At 45.3% G+C, this 16,411-nt stretch overlaps 1 protein-coding gene across 1 annotated transcript in view; it reads left to right on the top strand.

The window, feature by feature from the left end:
* The window catches only part of LOC143296924 (uncharacterized), a 127,421-nt gene that overhangs the window by 82,684 nt on the left and 28,326 nt on the right, over positions 1-16,411 (top strand). The window contains exons 6-8 of the mRNA XM_076608947.1: positions 3,348-3,428; positions 10,076-10,174; positions 15,949-16,062. Coding sequence (XP_076465062.1) covers positions 3,348-3,428; positions 10,076-10,174; positions 15,949-16,062 — 294 coding nt within the window. The remainder of the gene's footprint in view (positions 1-3,347; positions 3,429-10,075; positions 10,175-15,948; positions 16,063-16,411) is intronic.

Genomic DNA, 16,411 nt, shown 5'->3' with positions numbered 1-16,411 from the left:
AGAAACGTTATATGGACTGATTCACGTATCACAGTACCAGTGCAGTGGTGTACACAGAAAGGCGGAAATGCTACAAGACCAATTTGTACTGCACATTTTTGTGTACAAATGGCAGGGACTGTCACCAAGACAAGACATTGTCCAGTTGGAAAGAGACAACCCAACTGATCAAGATGGGTTTTTCAATAACTTTATGATAACAGCTTGATGTACCAGTTTTTCAGTCAAGCTGAAACTGTCAAAATTGTTTATTTGGCTTTATAGAATGCACAGCACATTATGCACTTTGTGACTCTTGTAACCTCACATCCAATGACATGCAAGTGGGATTTTCATCTCATGAAACCGCCCCCCACCCCAACCGCCAAACTCTCCTCGTCCACTCCTTTTCTACTGCCCTTTGATGTCTCGTGAGAGTGATGAATAAATCAACGCCCTACCACCCCAACTTACCACATATTCAAAGCCATAAGTCCCTGCTACAGATCTTTACAATTTATGTGATATGGCCTGGTGTCTTTGTGGTAGATGCAAGCAGGCAGCAGCAGGTTTTGGTGCTGTGATTGGAATGGACTGGTCACTTTTGTAACTTTTTCTTATGAGATTGTGCCAGCCAGTCAAATACCGGATAATGTAAGTATTTTGTTGGGTCAGTCGTTTTCAGTCAAAATCAGCTACGATAGCACTATTGTGAAGAAAAAAAGAGGGCATTGGCTGATGAGTAAAAGCTGATTTACATGTTTTTAAAGTTCTTATGACTGTGGGTTAAACATTCATTTCTATGCTTTTTAGTATCATAGCAAATATGAATTACCATGAGGAGAACTGTCTTCCTATATTTCCAACATTATAAGATATCGTTTCGGTAGCAACAGTGACATGATTATACCCAATTACTATGACCTAGTCAAACATATCTTGTTCAGACAGAGGTATCTTTCAGGCATTGTTATGGATTTGCTGGTGAAGGCCATCACATCTTGCTGCGACCTTATTAAAGATTTGATTTATCTCCTAATGTGCGGCTGACAGACCTTCAATGACACAAATTCAGTTAGATTCCAGGTTATCAGAGTGTTTATGAACATAGATTATACAGATCTATTACAGCACAGTATTTGCGTGAATGGTCACAAGAAGTGCGATAAACGAACACACTGTTTAAAACCGCAGTCAACGTAATGCAGTGAGGGCGCGTGCAGTGACCTAATTTCATGACAATTTAGCCAATTGAAGAAAGTGCTAATAGGACAATGTGCCTCAAAATATTCAGAAAGCATCACAGTAGACGTGTGCAACACATCATATTTTCATTCAGTTGTCTCTCACTACAAATTTTATATTTGTCTTCAAAGTTACAGGTTTACCGGTCAAGGTCATCTGGTTTCACAGTGACCCAATAACATGTTTAATTTTAATTCCATTGAGCAAAGTGTCTGAACGAAATGATATACATAATTCAACAACACAATGATTGTTTGAAAATCAAAAGTGATGCTCAAAGGAGACAACATTTAGATATGCAGTTACAGTGACGCGGCTGGTGCGTGAAGGGTGCAGGGTGACCTAATTTCATAGCTATATATAGCCAAAGGAGGAAAGTGTCAAGATGTTGATGTGCCAAAATATGTTCAGATAGAGTCATAGTACATGTGTGAAACAGGTCATGCTTTCACTTCATTTTGCAGTATTCGCCTGGTATTTGGGGCTTAGGCTTCGCTTGAGGGCGATAGCCTTGAGATGGCCTTAGTGGTCGGCGAGGCTCTAAGCACCACAATTTCATTTCATTTCGTTTGAGGAAGAATGAGGATAAATCCGTGGTAATTGCCAAAAGTACAAACTCAAAGATTAACCAGCTCACCTCTACCCATGTTTCAATCTCTGGCTGTAACAACCATTCTCCCAGCCTGAGCCCGTTAGAAACCTTGGCATCTACTTAAATGAAACACTCTAAACGGATGCACACACCAAATACTTATGCCGCGCTCTGTTCTGTCAGTTGCATGGATTGGGCGAAATTCGCTCTTTCCTTTCCACTGCTGCTGTCAACAAACTTGCTGTGCCTTTCATTCTATCCAGACAACTGTAAAACTCTCTCTTAGCTGGTCTGACTGATAATAGATTAAGATTGATAAATCAACGAATTCAGAATGATAGAGCCTGGCTCGTGCTCTGTAAGCCCAGCCATGAGTGCAACATTACTGCTCAGAACATTTCACTGGCTTCCTGCGAATGCAATACAAAATTGCTTGTCTCTGCTTTCAGTCTCTATCATAACAATGCGCCGCCATATCTTTGAGATCTTCTCCATCTTTACCATCCTTCTAGAACACTACGCTCTTATGTCTGCTGACATTTCTTCAGTTCTCCCTCGAGACATTTGATAAAAAATCTTTTTCTGACTTTGGCCTTACTCCCAATCTATGTCGCTGTGAAAAACTCGGTGTTTCTTTACCTTTAAAAAGAACCTGGAGATGCACCTTTTTAAACTGAATCTCTTCTGATGTGTACGTCTGGTACTTGTTTCTGTTTTTCTCGGTGTTTCAGTGTTTAGATACATATTTCATTTGCCAGATTTACATTCTACAGTGCATGTTTACATGGAAAGGCGCTATAAAAATTGGATGATGATAATAACAACAACAATAATAAGGATAATCTTATATCTTAATTTCCTACTTCTACAACACCACCTCATGCCTGTGAACTCATTTTACATGTGTGAGGAATGGTAGAAGGGGACTGGGGTTAAACATAAGCTTTTTTTTTTTTTACATGCTGCCTTTGTCTAAGTGGGGGTACAAGAAAAGAAGGAAAAAAAGAGAAAAACATGGTTCATATGTATGAAGAAGAAGTCGGAATTTACACTCATCCTTTGAGAAGTATATTAGGAAAAATCAGAGAGAGAGAGTTTTTCGTCACTCGCATTTGTTGATTTATCCCTCATGGCAGTACAGCTGTAAAATGCTATTTGCCTATAATTTCATCATTTAGAGACAAGACAAGACAAACTCTTTATCAACGAGGGTAAAAGATAAGCAGGAACATACTTTTTTTCCATCTAGCCCCCACTCTAAAGATGGAAAAAGGACAAACAAATTGTGAACAAAATTAAATAAATCAAAACACAATGAAAACACATTAAAACACTACACTAAAACTTACCCCACCCTTTTCCACAATCCCGCCCAGAACAGAGTGAAAGAAAATACACTTTAACACACACACACACACACACACACACACACACACACACACACACACACACACAGAGAGAGAGAGAGAGAGAGAGAGAGAGGCTGCACACTATGGCAGTGCTAACAGGTGTGTCAATTCTACCTTCACAGGTGTGCACGCTGTGGGGCTTGCATCTGTGAACTGGGCTCCCCGTCCCCACAGGCTGCTCCGATGGCCAGTTCTTCTCAGAAGTAGGTTAGGGTGAGGGTTGGGTTAGGTGTGCTGTTAACCGCTGAATTGTCGCCTCCGTTGAATTGTTGCCGGCTGCAAATCAGCGGTTGACAGACCTGTGCAAGATTGTCGCCGACCCGGTGACAAATCAGCGGGTCACAGAACCGCCAATTGTTACTGGTCGACGACACAGTGGATTAGCCACTATTCAGCGGAATGGCGATATTTCAGCATTTACTTAGTAACTGCCAATTGTCGGCGTTATTTTCTTCACTGGCTGTTCATGACTAACGATTTGTTTCGCTTTGGTTTAAATAATCTTTAATTGTTCAGCAGTACACATGATTACAATGCAAACAAAGACAAAAGAGCATCAACAAACTTAAAGCTTATACTGTGCTCACAACGTTGCACTTCAGTTTTAACATGACGGCTGATGGACCATATTATCAATTGTATCAAATAACATTCATAAACAGTAAGTAATAAAAAACTGAAATAAAACAAATAAATACATAATAGTAAAATAATGCGAATATCAAAATTACATGAGATTAAATTCATAGTCACCAGAGGAATCGGCCTGATAGAAGAGGAACACAGAGGGGGAAAAAAGGAAATTTAGAAGAATGGTTGGTAAGGTAGGGAGGGGGATGAGAGGAGAGAGGAGAGATTCTGACAGATCATTGGCCAATCCATTCAACTTTGAATTTGGCCAGTCAAGTATATGACATGATTAGGACATCCAGCACATATTTAACAAATAGAATCGTGTTGTACCCGTTCTTCACAATACTTTCTAAGTTAAAGTTTATTTGAATCGGAGATAAAATGGTGAACAGTTTGAAATATGAATATATTTGTATGATGTTAGAGATCAGGATCTCCATACAACAGAGTTTTTAAGTGGATGTAGTTTGGAGGTAAAGTTAATATTGTGTTTGCCCGAGCCATATGAAAGTCTTGTGACAAAATAATAAATAATGTTCAGCAGTTTCGCTTTCAGTGCCACAAGCACAAAGTGGGTCGTTTATTAAATGAACATATCTTCTCGTAAATCAATAATCCCTAGACGAAGTTGAGAGTGAATGATTTGTTCCTTCCGTTTACCAAAGTAATAATAGCTAGGCACTACAGCATCGTGAGCACACAGGTAATGTTTAAGCTGGCTTAAGGGATTGCTAATTTTGACATAATCAGGTAGAGAATTCCAGAGATAAGTAGTGGATGGTATAAATGATTTCCGATTGAGTTCGGTGTGAAATCTTGGTACGGTGCGTTCCAGTGACCTGCGTCTATGGTAAGGATTACTGTTTGAAACGAGACCAGGAACAAGATCTTTTAGGTAGTTAGGGCATAGACATTTAACCATCTTGAAATAATGCACAAGTTTGTGTCTGTTCCTTCTTTCCTTAAGTGTACAGAACCCTGATTCTTGGTATATTTTTTGGTGACTTGTCCCACGAACAACACCAATTATGCTTCTTAGTAATGCTTCAAGCTGTAAATTTTCCAGAGACTGAGAGAGTCTGATTGTGCATCTGTGCAATTATCCCAAACAATATCGGCATAGTCAAAATGTGATAGTATGAATGATTTGTACATAATTTCTAATGCTCTCCTGTTTAACTTGTACTTATACGTCTTGAGACAAGAAACCAACATAGTTACAGCATTGATTATACTTCTGAAAATAAAAAAAATAAGAGGTAAAATTGTGTCAGTGTTTCGAGAAAAATCTAATAACTCTGTTTTCCCTTCATTAAATTTGACGTTACATCGCTCAGCCCAAGAATCTATCTTTTCTAAGTCAGAATTGAGTGTTTGTGCACGGAATTTGGGTTGTTTAGTGCTAAGGACATACTTGTATCATCTGCAGATAGCTTAATGTTTGAATGGTTGTCGTATACAATATCATTGATATAGATAAGGAATAGTGGACCAAGTACAGATCCATGAGGAGCACCTGCGGGTATTCCTTTGTAATCAGACTTATCACTCTTTATAACAACTGCTTGGATACCGTTAGAAAGGTAATCGGAAAACTAGTCAAGTAGTTTGCCTCGTATGTCATTCGCTCTTAACTTTAGAAGAAGTCCATTATGCAAAAGCTTTAGATATATCAAAGTGCACAGCCTAGGCTGTTACTCCATTATCAAAAGATGAGCATAAGTCATTATAGATACAGAGCAACTGATTTGCTGTCGAATCACCAGGAATAAACCCTGACTGGGAAGGAGACAAAATATGATTTGATGAAAAAAAACAACTTGTAAACTCGCTTATGGATGCATCTCTCAAGGACTTTACCAACACAGCTAAGTAAAGTGATTAGACGGTAATTGCTACAAACTTCCTTCGAAGCTTTTTTATGCAGAGGATTTACATGTGCTGCTGCCCGACTCGTCCTCAGAAAGAAAAGATCTGAGCACATCACTCATATTTTGCAACATCTCCATTGGCTCCCTGTCTCACACAGAATAAAGTATAAGATCAGCACTCTATGTTATAAATGTATTCACAAATCTGCCCCTTCCTGTCTTTGTGGCTGCCTTCACCTCTATACTCCATCTCGCTCTCTACGATCGGCTTCAGATCCACTCTGTTTACGCATACCCAGATTCAAACACTCCACTGTTTGACGCCGTTCTTTCTCTGTCTCTGGACCTTGTATTTGGAATGAACTTCCTCTTTCGCTACGTCAGGTCTCCGCACTCATCTCTTTCAAGTCTGGCCTTAAAACCCACCTCTTCACAAGATAGCCTCCCTCCCCTACCTCTTCCATGTCATTAGTTTCTTCAGTTTTAGAGTTATGCATGCGTGTGAATGACTGGTGTGAAAGCGCTTAGATTTGTTTCAGCACAAGATTCAGCGCTATATAAATATCATTATTATTATCATTATCATTATGTGCTGTTTTCCATATCAGAGGAAATTTTGATCCATGAAGGCTTTTGTTGAAAATCCTAGTTAATGGGTCTAGAGTGGTTGGCAATGAGGCGATTAACAATCTATTATGGACAAGATCTGGCCCTACTGCTTTATTTTTATTTAGAATAACACCTTCGACATCAGAAGTAGTAAGCGATATTTCTGTAAGTTCAAAGTCGAGGAGTGGAATGTCAGGTAAGTCTTCTTCGCTATCTTCAAGAATGGATTGTGAGATTTAAACAAAGAAAGTTAAAAACATCAGCTTTATCTTTAATAGTATAATAGACAATACCGTTAGATGTAATACGGGGGATTTCTTCTGACCCAACACCTTTCTTTCTCAAAAATGACTTGACAAGTTTTAACCTTTCTTTTGTTCCAAAATTGGATGAAATTGTTATTTTATTTTCTAAATTGGTGATATACTCAAGTTGTCTTTGTTTTTCTCTATATGTAACACAGTTCCGAAAACGCCGAAATTGTAGCCAGTCTTCTGGTTTGTTAGTTTGTTTAGCTTATTTATGAATTATTTTACATTCCTCTATTAGCAGCCTAATTTCATCTGTCAACCAAGGGACATCATTTGGACGTACAGTGATAGTCTTCATCGGCATACATTGCTTAGCTTTATCCATTATAACATTTGAAAACATTTCCGCACTTTCGTTAATTGTTTTATTATTGGTCACTTTGTCCCAGTTAACCTGGTGTAGGAGGCTGCAAATTTTATATTTATCTAGCTTATTGTAATTAAAAATTGTCCTTTCAAATGACTGTTCTCTAACTAGTTACTGTGTTCCTGACAACTACATAAGGTAAACTATGGTCACTGTAGATAGCAGGTATGACATGGTTGATTTGATCAACTGGGGTTTTGAGTAAGTATCAGATCTAAGCATGAACTTGTTACTTCGGTACTTCTTGTTTGTTCATTTATTAACTGTTTAATATGGCAGCGATTCAAAATATCTACTAAGTGGGGTGATGGTATTGTTAGGAAATCAGTATTAAAATCACCAAGAATCAAGAATTTGTTTGTGGTGTCATTGGCTCTACATATGCTTTCTTCGATCAAATTCCAGTAATTAGCATCAGATCTACGTGGTCGATAAAAAGATCCAACTAATAAGCTTATTTGATCTAATTTTGTCTCAACCCATACAGCCTCTAAACCGTTTACATGGAGGTCATTGGGAGGATTACAATATAAATTATTTTTCACATAAATAGCAACACCACCATGAGGATTGTTTGTTCTGTCAGATCTAACAGGTGGATGAAAGTTTGTAATGTGTTTGGAACTATTGCTGTCTTGATCTGAAAGCCATGTTTCAGATACTATGATAATATCAAAGTTACCATACTCAGCTTCTAATAAATCAATTTTATTTCTCATACTGTGGGTATTTACATGCATGATACTTGTTTCACTTTGAGGGTGGATGGAATGGGGGTATTCTGTATATTGCATGTTAAGCTCGGAAGTATGTCTATGTTACCCCAGGTCTATATTCCACTGGGTATATATTCTCCAAGGTGCATAGTCCCCCGGGTTTATGTTCCCCCAGGTCAGCCATTATAGACGGACTCGCAGGCTCAGAACAAGAACTGGAGAACCTGGTCAGGCAGATCCGCCACAGCTTACGGCATGGAAATCAGTGCAAACAAAACAAAACTGATGACAAACAATGACAATGGCATCCAAACTGACATCACTGCCAACGGAGAGAACCTTGAAACCGTGAAGAATTTCAAATACCTTGGAGCAATAGTTTCAGATGAGGGGTCCAAGCCTGAAGTATTAGCCAGAATTGCAATGACAGCTGCAACACTAGCCAAGTTGAACACCATTTGGAAGGACAAGGCAGTCAAGCTCAGCTCAAAGATAAGACTCATGCGTTCTCTTATCTACTCAGTTCTCCTGTATGCTTGTGAAACATGGACCCTTACAGCAGAATTAGAGAAGAGGATTCAGGCCTCAGAAATGAGATGCTTCAGAAGACTGCTTGGCATCTCTTACAAAGACCACATAACCAATGAAGAAGTCAAAAACAGAATAAGGCAAGCCATTGGTCCCTATGAAGACCTTCTCACCACCATCAAGAGGCGCAAATTAAAATGGTTCGGCCACGTAACAAGAGGAGAGGGGCTTGCCAAGACAGTGCTCCAGGGAACAGTCAGAGGAGGAAGGAAGAGAGGAAGACAGAAGAAGAGATGGGAAGACAACATCACAGAATGGAATGGATTGAAGCTGAGCGAGGTGGTCAAATGTGCGAAAGACAGGGATGGATGGAGAGGACTGGCTGACAGGTCATCTGTAGCGCCCCAACGGCAACCGCCATGGGGCAGCTGATGATGATGATGATGAGGTCAGCCATGGTGAGTGGTCAGTGGCAGTCAGCAGTGTTGGTCAGTGATCAGCAGTGGTCATTGGTCAGCAGTGGTCAATGGCCATAATGTTCAGTGGTGACCAGTGGTCAGTAGTCGTCGCTGGTCAGTAGTAGTCAGTCGTCAGTAGTGACCAGCATTTAGTAGTAGCCAGCAGTGGTCAGTAGTGGTTAGTGGTGGTCAATTGTCGGTAGTGGTTAGTAGTGGTTATTGGTGGTCAGCAGTGAACAGCGGCAGTCAGTGGTGGTCAGTGGTCAGCGGTGGTGAGTGGTCAGTAGTGGTTAGAGGTGGTCAGTAATGGTCAGCAGTGGTCTGTACTGGTCATTGGTGGTCAGTGGTCAGCTGTGGCCAGTAGCAGTCAGTGGAGACCAGTGGTTAGTAGTGGTCAATAGTCAGTAGTGGTCGGCAGTGGTCAGTAGTTGTTAGCGGTCAGTACTCAGTTGTGGTCAGCAGTGATCAGTGGTCAAAAGTGGTTAATGGTCAGTAGTGGTCAGTAGTGGTCAGCAGTCAGTTATGGTCAGTGGTAGTCAGTGGTCATTAGTGTAAAGCAGTGGTCAGTAGTGAATAGTGATCAGCAGTGGTCAGTAGTTAGCAATGGTCTGTGTGGTCAGAGGTGACTTGTGGTCAGTAGTTGCTAGTGGTGGTCAGTAATGGTCAGTACTGTTCAGTGACGGTCAGTGGTGACCAGTGGTCAGTAGTCAGCAGTGGCCAGAAGTAGTGACCAGTGGTCAGTCATGGTCAGCAGTCAGTAGAGGTCAGCAATAGTCAGTAGCGGTCAGTGGTCAGCGGTGGTCAAAGGTCAGTAATGGTCAAAGGTCAGCAGTAGTCAGTGGCGGTCAGCAATGACCAGTGGTCAGTAGTGGTCAGCAGTCTGTAGTGGTCAGCAGTGGTCAGCGGCCAGCGGTGGTCAGTCAAGGATGGTGTTCAGCAGTCAGTGGTGGCCAGAGGTGGTAAGTGGTCAGTAGTGGTCAGTGGTGGTCAATGATCATCGGTGGTCAGCAGTCAGTAGTGATTAGTAGTGGTCTGTAGTGGTCAAAGTCAAAACCAGTAAAACAAAGTACTAATATTGCATCAGACAGAGGTCAGCAGTAGTTCTAGACCTGCGGTAAAATAGACCGGGGGAAGGGGGTGGGGGAGGGGTGTTATAAAGACTTGGGGGCAACATATACCTGTGGGAATATAGACTTTGGGGAATAAAGAGCCAGAAAACGTAAACTTGGGGGGGGGGGGGGGCGAGGGGGGGGAACATAGATCTAGGGGAACACAGACATGGGGGGATGGAAGCCCACGATTTCTCACAATCCCACGATTTCTCTTATTTGAGAGATGTCAATTTATACCTCCACAGGTGTGCACGCTGTGGGGTTTGCATCTGTCAACCGGGCCCCTATGTCGAAGCCAAATCCCCGCCACCTCAAGCTGCTCCGATGGCCAGTTCTTCTCAGAAGTAGGTTTGGGTGAGGGTTGGGCTAAGTGTGCTGTTAACCGCTGAATTGTCGCCTCCGCTGAATAATCACCAGACTGCAAATCAGCAGTTGATAGACATGTACAAGATTGTCGCCGACCAGGTGACAAATCATTGGGTCACAGAACCACCAAATTGTTGTTGGTCAACGACACAGCGGATTGGCGACTAGTTAGCAGAATGGCGACATTTCAGCATTTACTTAGTAACTTCTAATTTGCTGGCATTATTTTCTTCACTGGCTGTTCATGACTAATGATTTGTTTTGCTTTGAGGGTGGAGTGGAGGGGGGTGTTCTGTATATTTGTGTGTTAAGCCTGGAAGTATGTCTTGTCTCGGGGGTTAGGGGGTGCACGGGAGGGGTAGTACCTCTAGAGGGAGGCCTTGTCACGCTCTTCCGGGAGTGGTTCGTCCTCTATTGGTCCCCACCGGCACCCAGCTCTCACTTATGGGTCTTAGAAGCTGCTAGCATGCGGCAGCGCCCAACCGCCGGGCAACGGCTTTGACAGGCTGGCTAAACTAGGTGAGGGTAGCCGACGGGTCTCAAACCCTCGGTGAATTAGGGCTTCTCTACCCAAGCATGTGAAGACTGGATCCGGCGGACTCTGCGGAAGAAACCTTCATGGTTCAACGGAGAGGAAGGCGGTTGCAGCAGAGCACTGTGGAGTGCTGAGGGCAGGATGAGGCACATAGGACATCCTGGTCATCCACTGCATCCGTTTCCATCTCCAGTCGTCTTGACCTCGTCTTGCCACTGGATACTGACGGTCTCGGACAAGAGTGAGGTCGACGGTGCGCAACTCCTCCTCACTATAAACAAAGTCATTGCGCAAGTCATCAATCATCCTTCATCCCATACCATCATTTTCCCCAAGCCCTGTGTCGACAGGCGTTCGACGAAGCGACAGGTGTGGGTACACTGGCAGTCGTAGCCGCGGACCTGCACACAGGCGGCTCAGGCCATAGGGTAGTTTTTCACTGACTGGAGCAGCGGTGGAGATCGGCAGCCCCCTGAGCGACTGAGCATCCCTCTTCAGGACAGCACTGCTTACCTCCATGGCATGAGGAAGGGGCTAGAAAAGGTACCCTAAACATTGCCTGCTCCACACCACCCTAGTCAGCATACCGTGGCTGACGGGGACCCTACTCAAGCGGTTGACACACAAAGGAAAGAAAGAAGAAAACGAGCACCCCATTGACCATTGCCACATGGAACGTGCGTACGCGTCTGGACAGAGGCGACTCGGACAGACCACAGAGACGCACAGCACTCATTGCGAGTGAACTAGCCAGGTACAACATCGACATCCTGCCTTGGGTGAGACCAGACTGGCAGAGGAAGGCGAACTCTGTGAGCAAGGTGCAGGCAACACCTTCTTTTGGAGTGGTCGCGGACCTGAAGAGAGACGTGAGGCTGGAGTTGGCTTTGCAGTGAAGACAACCCTCGTTGGCAAGCTGGCTGGCCCCCCAAAAGGAGTGAACGATCGCCTGATGACGATGAAACTCCCTTTATGCAACGGGAAGAAGTTTACCATCATTGTCAGCACCTACGCGCCCACCATGACCAACCCAGATGAGATCAAGGACACGTTCTACGAGGACCTGAACGCTGTCATCACCATTGTTCCCAACACAGACAAGCTCATCATTCTTGGTGACTTTAACGCGAGAGTTGGCTGCGACAGCACCTCCTGGGAAGGTGTGATCGGGAAGCATGGGGTTGGCAACTGTAACAGCAATGGTCAACTACTTCTCCAGACATGTGTCGAGCACGACCTTCTTATCACAAACACCGTCTTCTGCCTCCCTACCCGTCACAGGACGTCATGGATGCATCCTCGCCCTGGGCATTGGCATCTCATTGACTTTGTCATCGTCAGGAAGAGGGACAGGCAGGACGTACGAGTCACGAGGGCCATGTGCGGCGCCGAGTGCTGGACAGACCACCGCCTTATCATCTCCAAACTCAACCTCCGCATCCAGCCCAAGAGACGGCCTTAGGGCATGAAAGCACCCAAACGCATGAAGGTCAACAAGCTGGAGCTAGGCAACATCAAGCAGACCTTTGCTGACACCCTGGAGGAACGCCTTGAGTCCACCGTGCTGGACAACCAGAATGTGGAGGCAGCATGGGGCGCACTGCATGAGACGGTGTACATCACTGCCATGGAGTGCCAGGAAGCACAAAGACTGGTTTGATGAGAACTGCACTGAGATCAAGCAGCTGCTGGAAGACAAACGCCAAGCCTACAGAGCCCACATTGAAGATCCCAAGTCATAGTCAAAGAAAGACATACTGAAGAGCGCACGCAACACCATCCAGCTAAAGTTGCGGCAGATGCAGGATTCCTGGTTGAGCAACAAAGCTGATGAGATCCAGGGCTTTGCAGACAGGAACGACATGAAGAATTTCTATAACGGCCTGAAAGAAGTCTACGGTCCCACCACCTCTGGATCTGCTCCACTCCTCAGTGCTGATGGTTCTACCCTAATCACTGACAAGGACGGGATCCTTGAGAGATGGGCTGAACACTTTGACAGCGTACTGAACCGCTCTTCCACCATCAATGATGAAGCCATCGACTGACTCCCCCAGGTGCCAGATCAGTGAGGTGTTGGATGCCATTCCAACTTTGGAGGAGACCCAGAAAGCTATCCGTCTGCTATCCAATGGCAAAGCCCCTGGCTCAGACTCCATTCCAGCTGAGGTCTACAAAGAAGGTGGTATGGCGCTGACTGAGAAGCTTCATCAGCTATTCCAGCTCATCTGGCAGCATGAGGCAGTTCCACAGGACTTCAAAGACGCTTCCATCATACACCTGTACAAGCGCAAAGGAAATCGTCAGGCCTGTGACAACCATCGTGGAATATCCCTGCTGTCCGTCACAGGCAAGACTCTGGCCAGAGTGCTACTCAACCGTCTCATAGCACACCTTGAGCAAGGTCTCCTACCAGAGAGCCAGTGTGGCTTCCGGAAAGAACGCAGGACTATCGACATGGTGTTTGCTGCCAGGCAGCTCCAGGAGAAGTGTCAGGAACAGAACGCTGACCTTTGCTCTACCTATGTTGATCTGACCAAGGCCTTCGATACTGTTAGCAGAGATGGCCTTTGGAGAATCATGGCGAAGTACGGATGTCCCAGAAAGTTTATCACCATCATACGGCAACTACACGATGGGATGCTGGCCCGAGTCCAAGAAAACGGAGACTTCATAACCATTCCCTGTCTCCAACGGAGTCAAGCAAGGGTGTGTTCTTGCCCCCACCCTGTTCAGTCTCATGTTTTCAGCCATGCTGACAGATGCCTTCAGAGACGCTGACGTAGGCATTGGCATCAGGTACCGCACAGATGGCTCACTCTTCAACCTCAGGAGGCTTCAAGCAAAAACCAAGGTAAGGACAGACACCGTCAACGACTTCCTGTTTGCTGATGACTGCGCTCTCAACGCTGCCTCCGAAGCTGACATGCAACACAACGTCGACAAGTTCTCGGCTGCCTGTGACAACTTTGGCCTCACAATCAGCACAAAGAAGACTGAGGTGATGCATCAGCCAGCTCCAGGAAAGCATTACATTGAACCAAACATCTTCTTCAACGGGCAACGACTGAATGCGGTGGACAAGTTCACATACCTGGGCAGTACACTGTCTCGCACAGTTGTCATCGACGACGAGGTGAATGCCAGACTCGCCAAAGCCAGTGCTGCCTTCAGCAGACTCCATAAGAACGTTTGGAATAGGAGAGGCATCACCCTGGAGACGAAGCTCAAAGTATACAAGGCCATAGTTCTCACCACACTGCTCTATGGATGTGAATCATGGACGGTCTACAAACGCCACGCCAAAAAGCTGAACCACTTCCACACCACCAGCCTCAGAAAACCTCTCGGCATAAAGTGGCAAGAGAAGATCCCTGACACAGAGGTGCTCACTCGTGCAAACTTGCCCAGCATCTACACCATCTTGATGCAGGCCCAGCTGCTCTGGGCAGGCCATGTAGTTCACATGCCAGACCACCGGCTCCCCAAGAAACTGCTGTACGGCGAACTCCAACATGGCAAGCGCTCCCATGGAGGCCAAAAGAAGCGCTTCAGAGACACTCTGAAAGCTTCTCTGAAGGCCTTCAACATCAGCCACGACACACGGGAGCTGAATGCAATGGACAGACCAAAGTGGCCTTCAGCTGTCCACAAAGGCGCCAAATCCTGTGAGGCCAACAGAATCGCTGCAGCAGAGCAACGCAGACAGGCCAGGAAAAGCAGTGCCAGCAAGTCCCCGACAGCCGCCACCATCCCCTGTCCACACTGCGTCAGAACCTTCCGGGCGCGGATTGGCCTGACCAGTCATCTGCGCACCCACAGAGCCCAACCCACCCACACCCAGGATGACTAGATGGTCCTCGTCGATCCCGACCGACGAACCACACACATATCTTGTCCATGTTACCACAGGTATATATTTCGCTGGGTATATGTTCTCCAAGGTCTGTAGTCCCACAGGTTTATGTTCCCCCAGGTCAGCCATGGTGAGTGGTCAGTGGCAGTCAGCAGTGTTGGTTAGTGGTCAGTGATCAGCAGTGGTCATTAGCAGTGGTCAATGGCCATAATGTTCAGTGGTGACCAGTGGTCAGTAGTAGTCGCTGGTGAGTAGTAGTCAGTCATAAGTAGTGACCAGCATTTAGTAGTAGTCAGCAGTGGTCAGAAGTGGTTAGTGGTGGCCAGTTGTCAGTAGTGGCTAAAAGTGGTCAGTAGTGGTCAGCAATAGTCAGTGGTCAGCGATGGTTAGAGGTGGTCAACAGTGGTCTGTTGTGGTTATCAGTGGTCAGCTGTGGCCAGTAGCAGTCAGTGGTCAGTGGTGGTCAACAGTCAGTGGTGGTCAGTAGTTGTTAGCGGTCAGCACTGGTCAGTGCTTCATTGTGGTCAGGTGTGGTCAGAAGTGGTTAATGGTCAGTAGTGGTCAGCGGTCAGTTATGGTCAGTGGTAGTCAGTTGTCATTAGTGGAAAGCAGTGGTCAGTAGTGATTAGCGATCAGTAGTGGTCAGTGGTTAGCGGTAGTCAGTGTGGTCAGAGGTGACTCGTGGTCAAGTTTTGCCAGTGGTGGTCAGTGGTGAGTAATGGTCAGTATTGGTAAGTGGTCAGTATTGTTCAGTGGCAGTCAGTGGTGACCAGTGGTCAGAAGTCAGCAGTCAGTGGTCAATGCTAAGTAGTGGTCAGCAATGGTCAGTGGTGGTCAGCAATCAGCAGTGGTCAATGGTCAGTAATGGTCAAAGGTCAGCAGTAGTCAGTAGTGACCAGTGGTCAGCAGTGGTCATTTGTGGTCAACGGTGTGTAGTGGTCAGCAGTAGTCAGTGGCCAGTGATGGTCAGTGAAGGTCGGTTGTCAGCAGTGGCCAGAGGTGGTAAGTGGTCAGTAGTGGTCAGTGGTGGTCAGTGATCATCAGTGGTCAGCAGTCAGTAGTGATTAGTAGTGGTCAAAGTCAAAACCGGAAAAACGAAGTACTAATATTGCATCAGATAGAGCTCAGCAGTGGTTCTTGACCTGCGGTAAAATAGACCAGGGGGAGGGGTTGGGGGGATTATGAGCGGGGGGCAACATATGCTCATAGGAATATAGACCTTGGGGAATAAAGAACCAGAAAACGTAAATTGGGGGGAACATAGATCTAGGGGAACACAGACCTTGGGGGATGTAAGCCAACGATTTCTCACAATCCCACGATTTCTCTTTCTTTGAGAGATGTCAGTTATACCTCCACAGGTGTGCACGCTGTGGGGTTTGTGTCTGCCAACCGGGCCCCTATGTCGAAGCCAAACCCGCTGCATCCAGGCCCCCGCCCCCTCAGGCTGCTCCGATGGCCAGTTCTTCTCAGAAGTAGGTTTGGGTGAGGGTTGGGTTAGGTGTGCTGTTAACCACTGAATTGTTGCCTCTGCTGAATTGTTGCCAGCTGCAAATCAACAGCTGACAGACCTGTGCAAGATTGTCGCCGACCCGGTGACAAATCAGGTCACAGAACCGCCAAATTGTTAACGGTGGACGACACAGCGGATTGGCGAGTTTTCAGCGGAATGGCGACATTTCAGCATTTATTTAGTAACTGCTGATTTGTCGGTGTTATTTTCTTCACTGGTTGTTCATGATTACCAATTTGTTTTGCTTTGAGGGTGGAGGGGAGGGGGGTAATCTGTATATTGCGTGTTAAGCTCGGAAGTAATGTCTATGT

The sequence above is a fragment of the Babylonia areolata genome, chromosome 22 (assembly GCF_041734735.1).
Source record: "Babylonia areolata isolate BAREFJ2019XMU chromosome 22, ASM4173473v1, whole genome shotgun sequence".
NCBI lineage: Eukaryota > Metazoa > Mollusca > Gastropoda > Neogastropoda > Buccinidae > Babylonia > Babylonia areolata.
The sequence above is the reverse complement of the archived record's forward strand: the minus strand, read 5'-3'. Positions and strand labels throughout refer to the sequence as shown.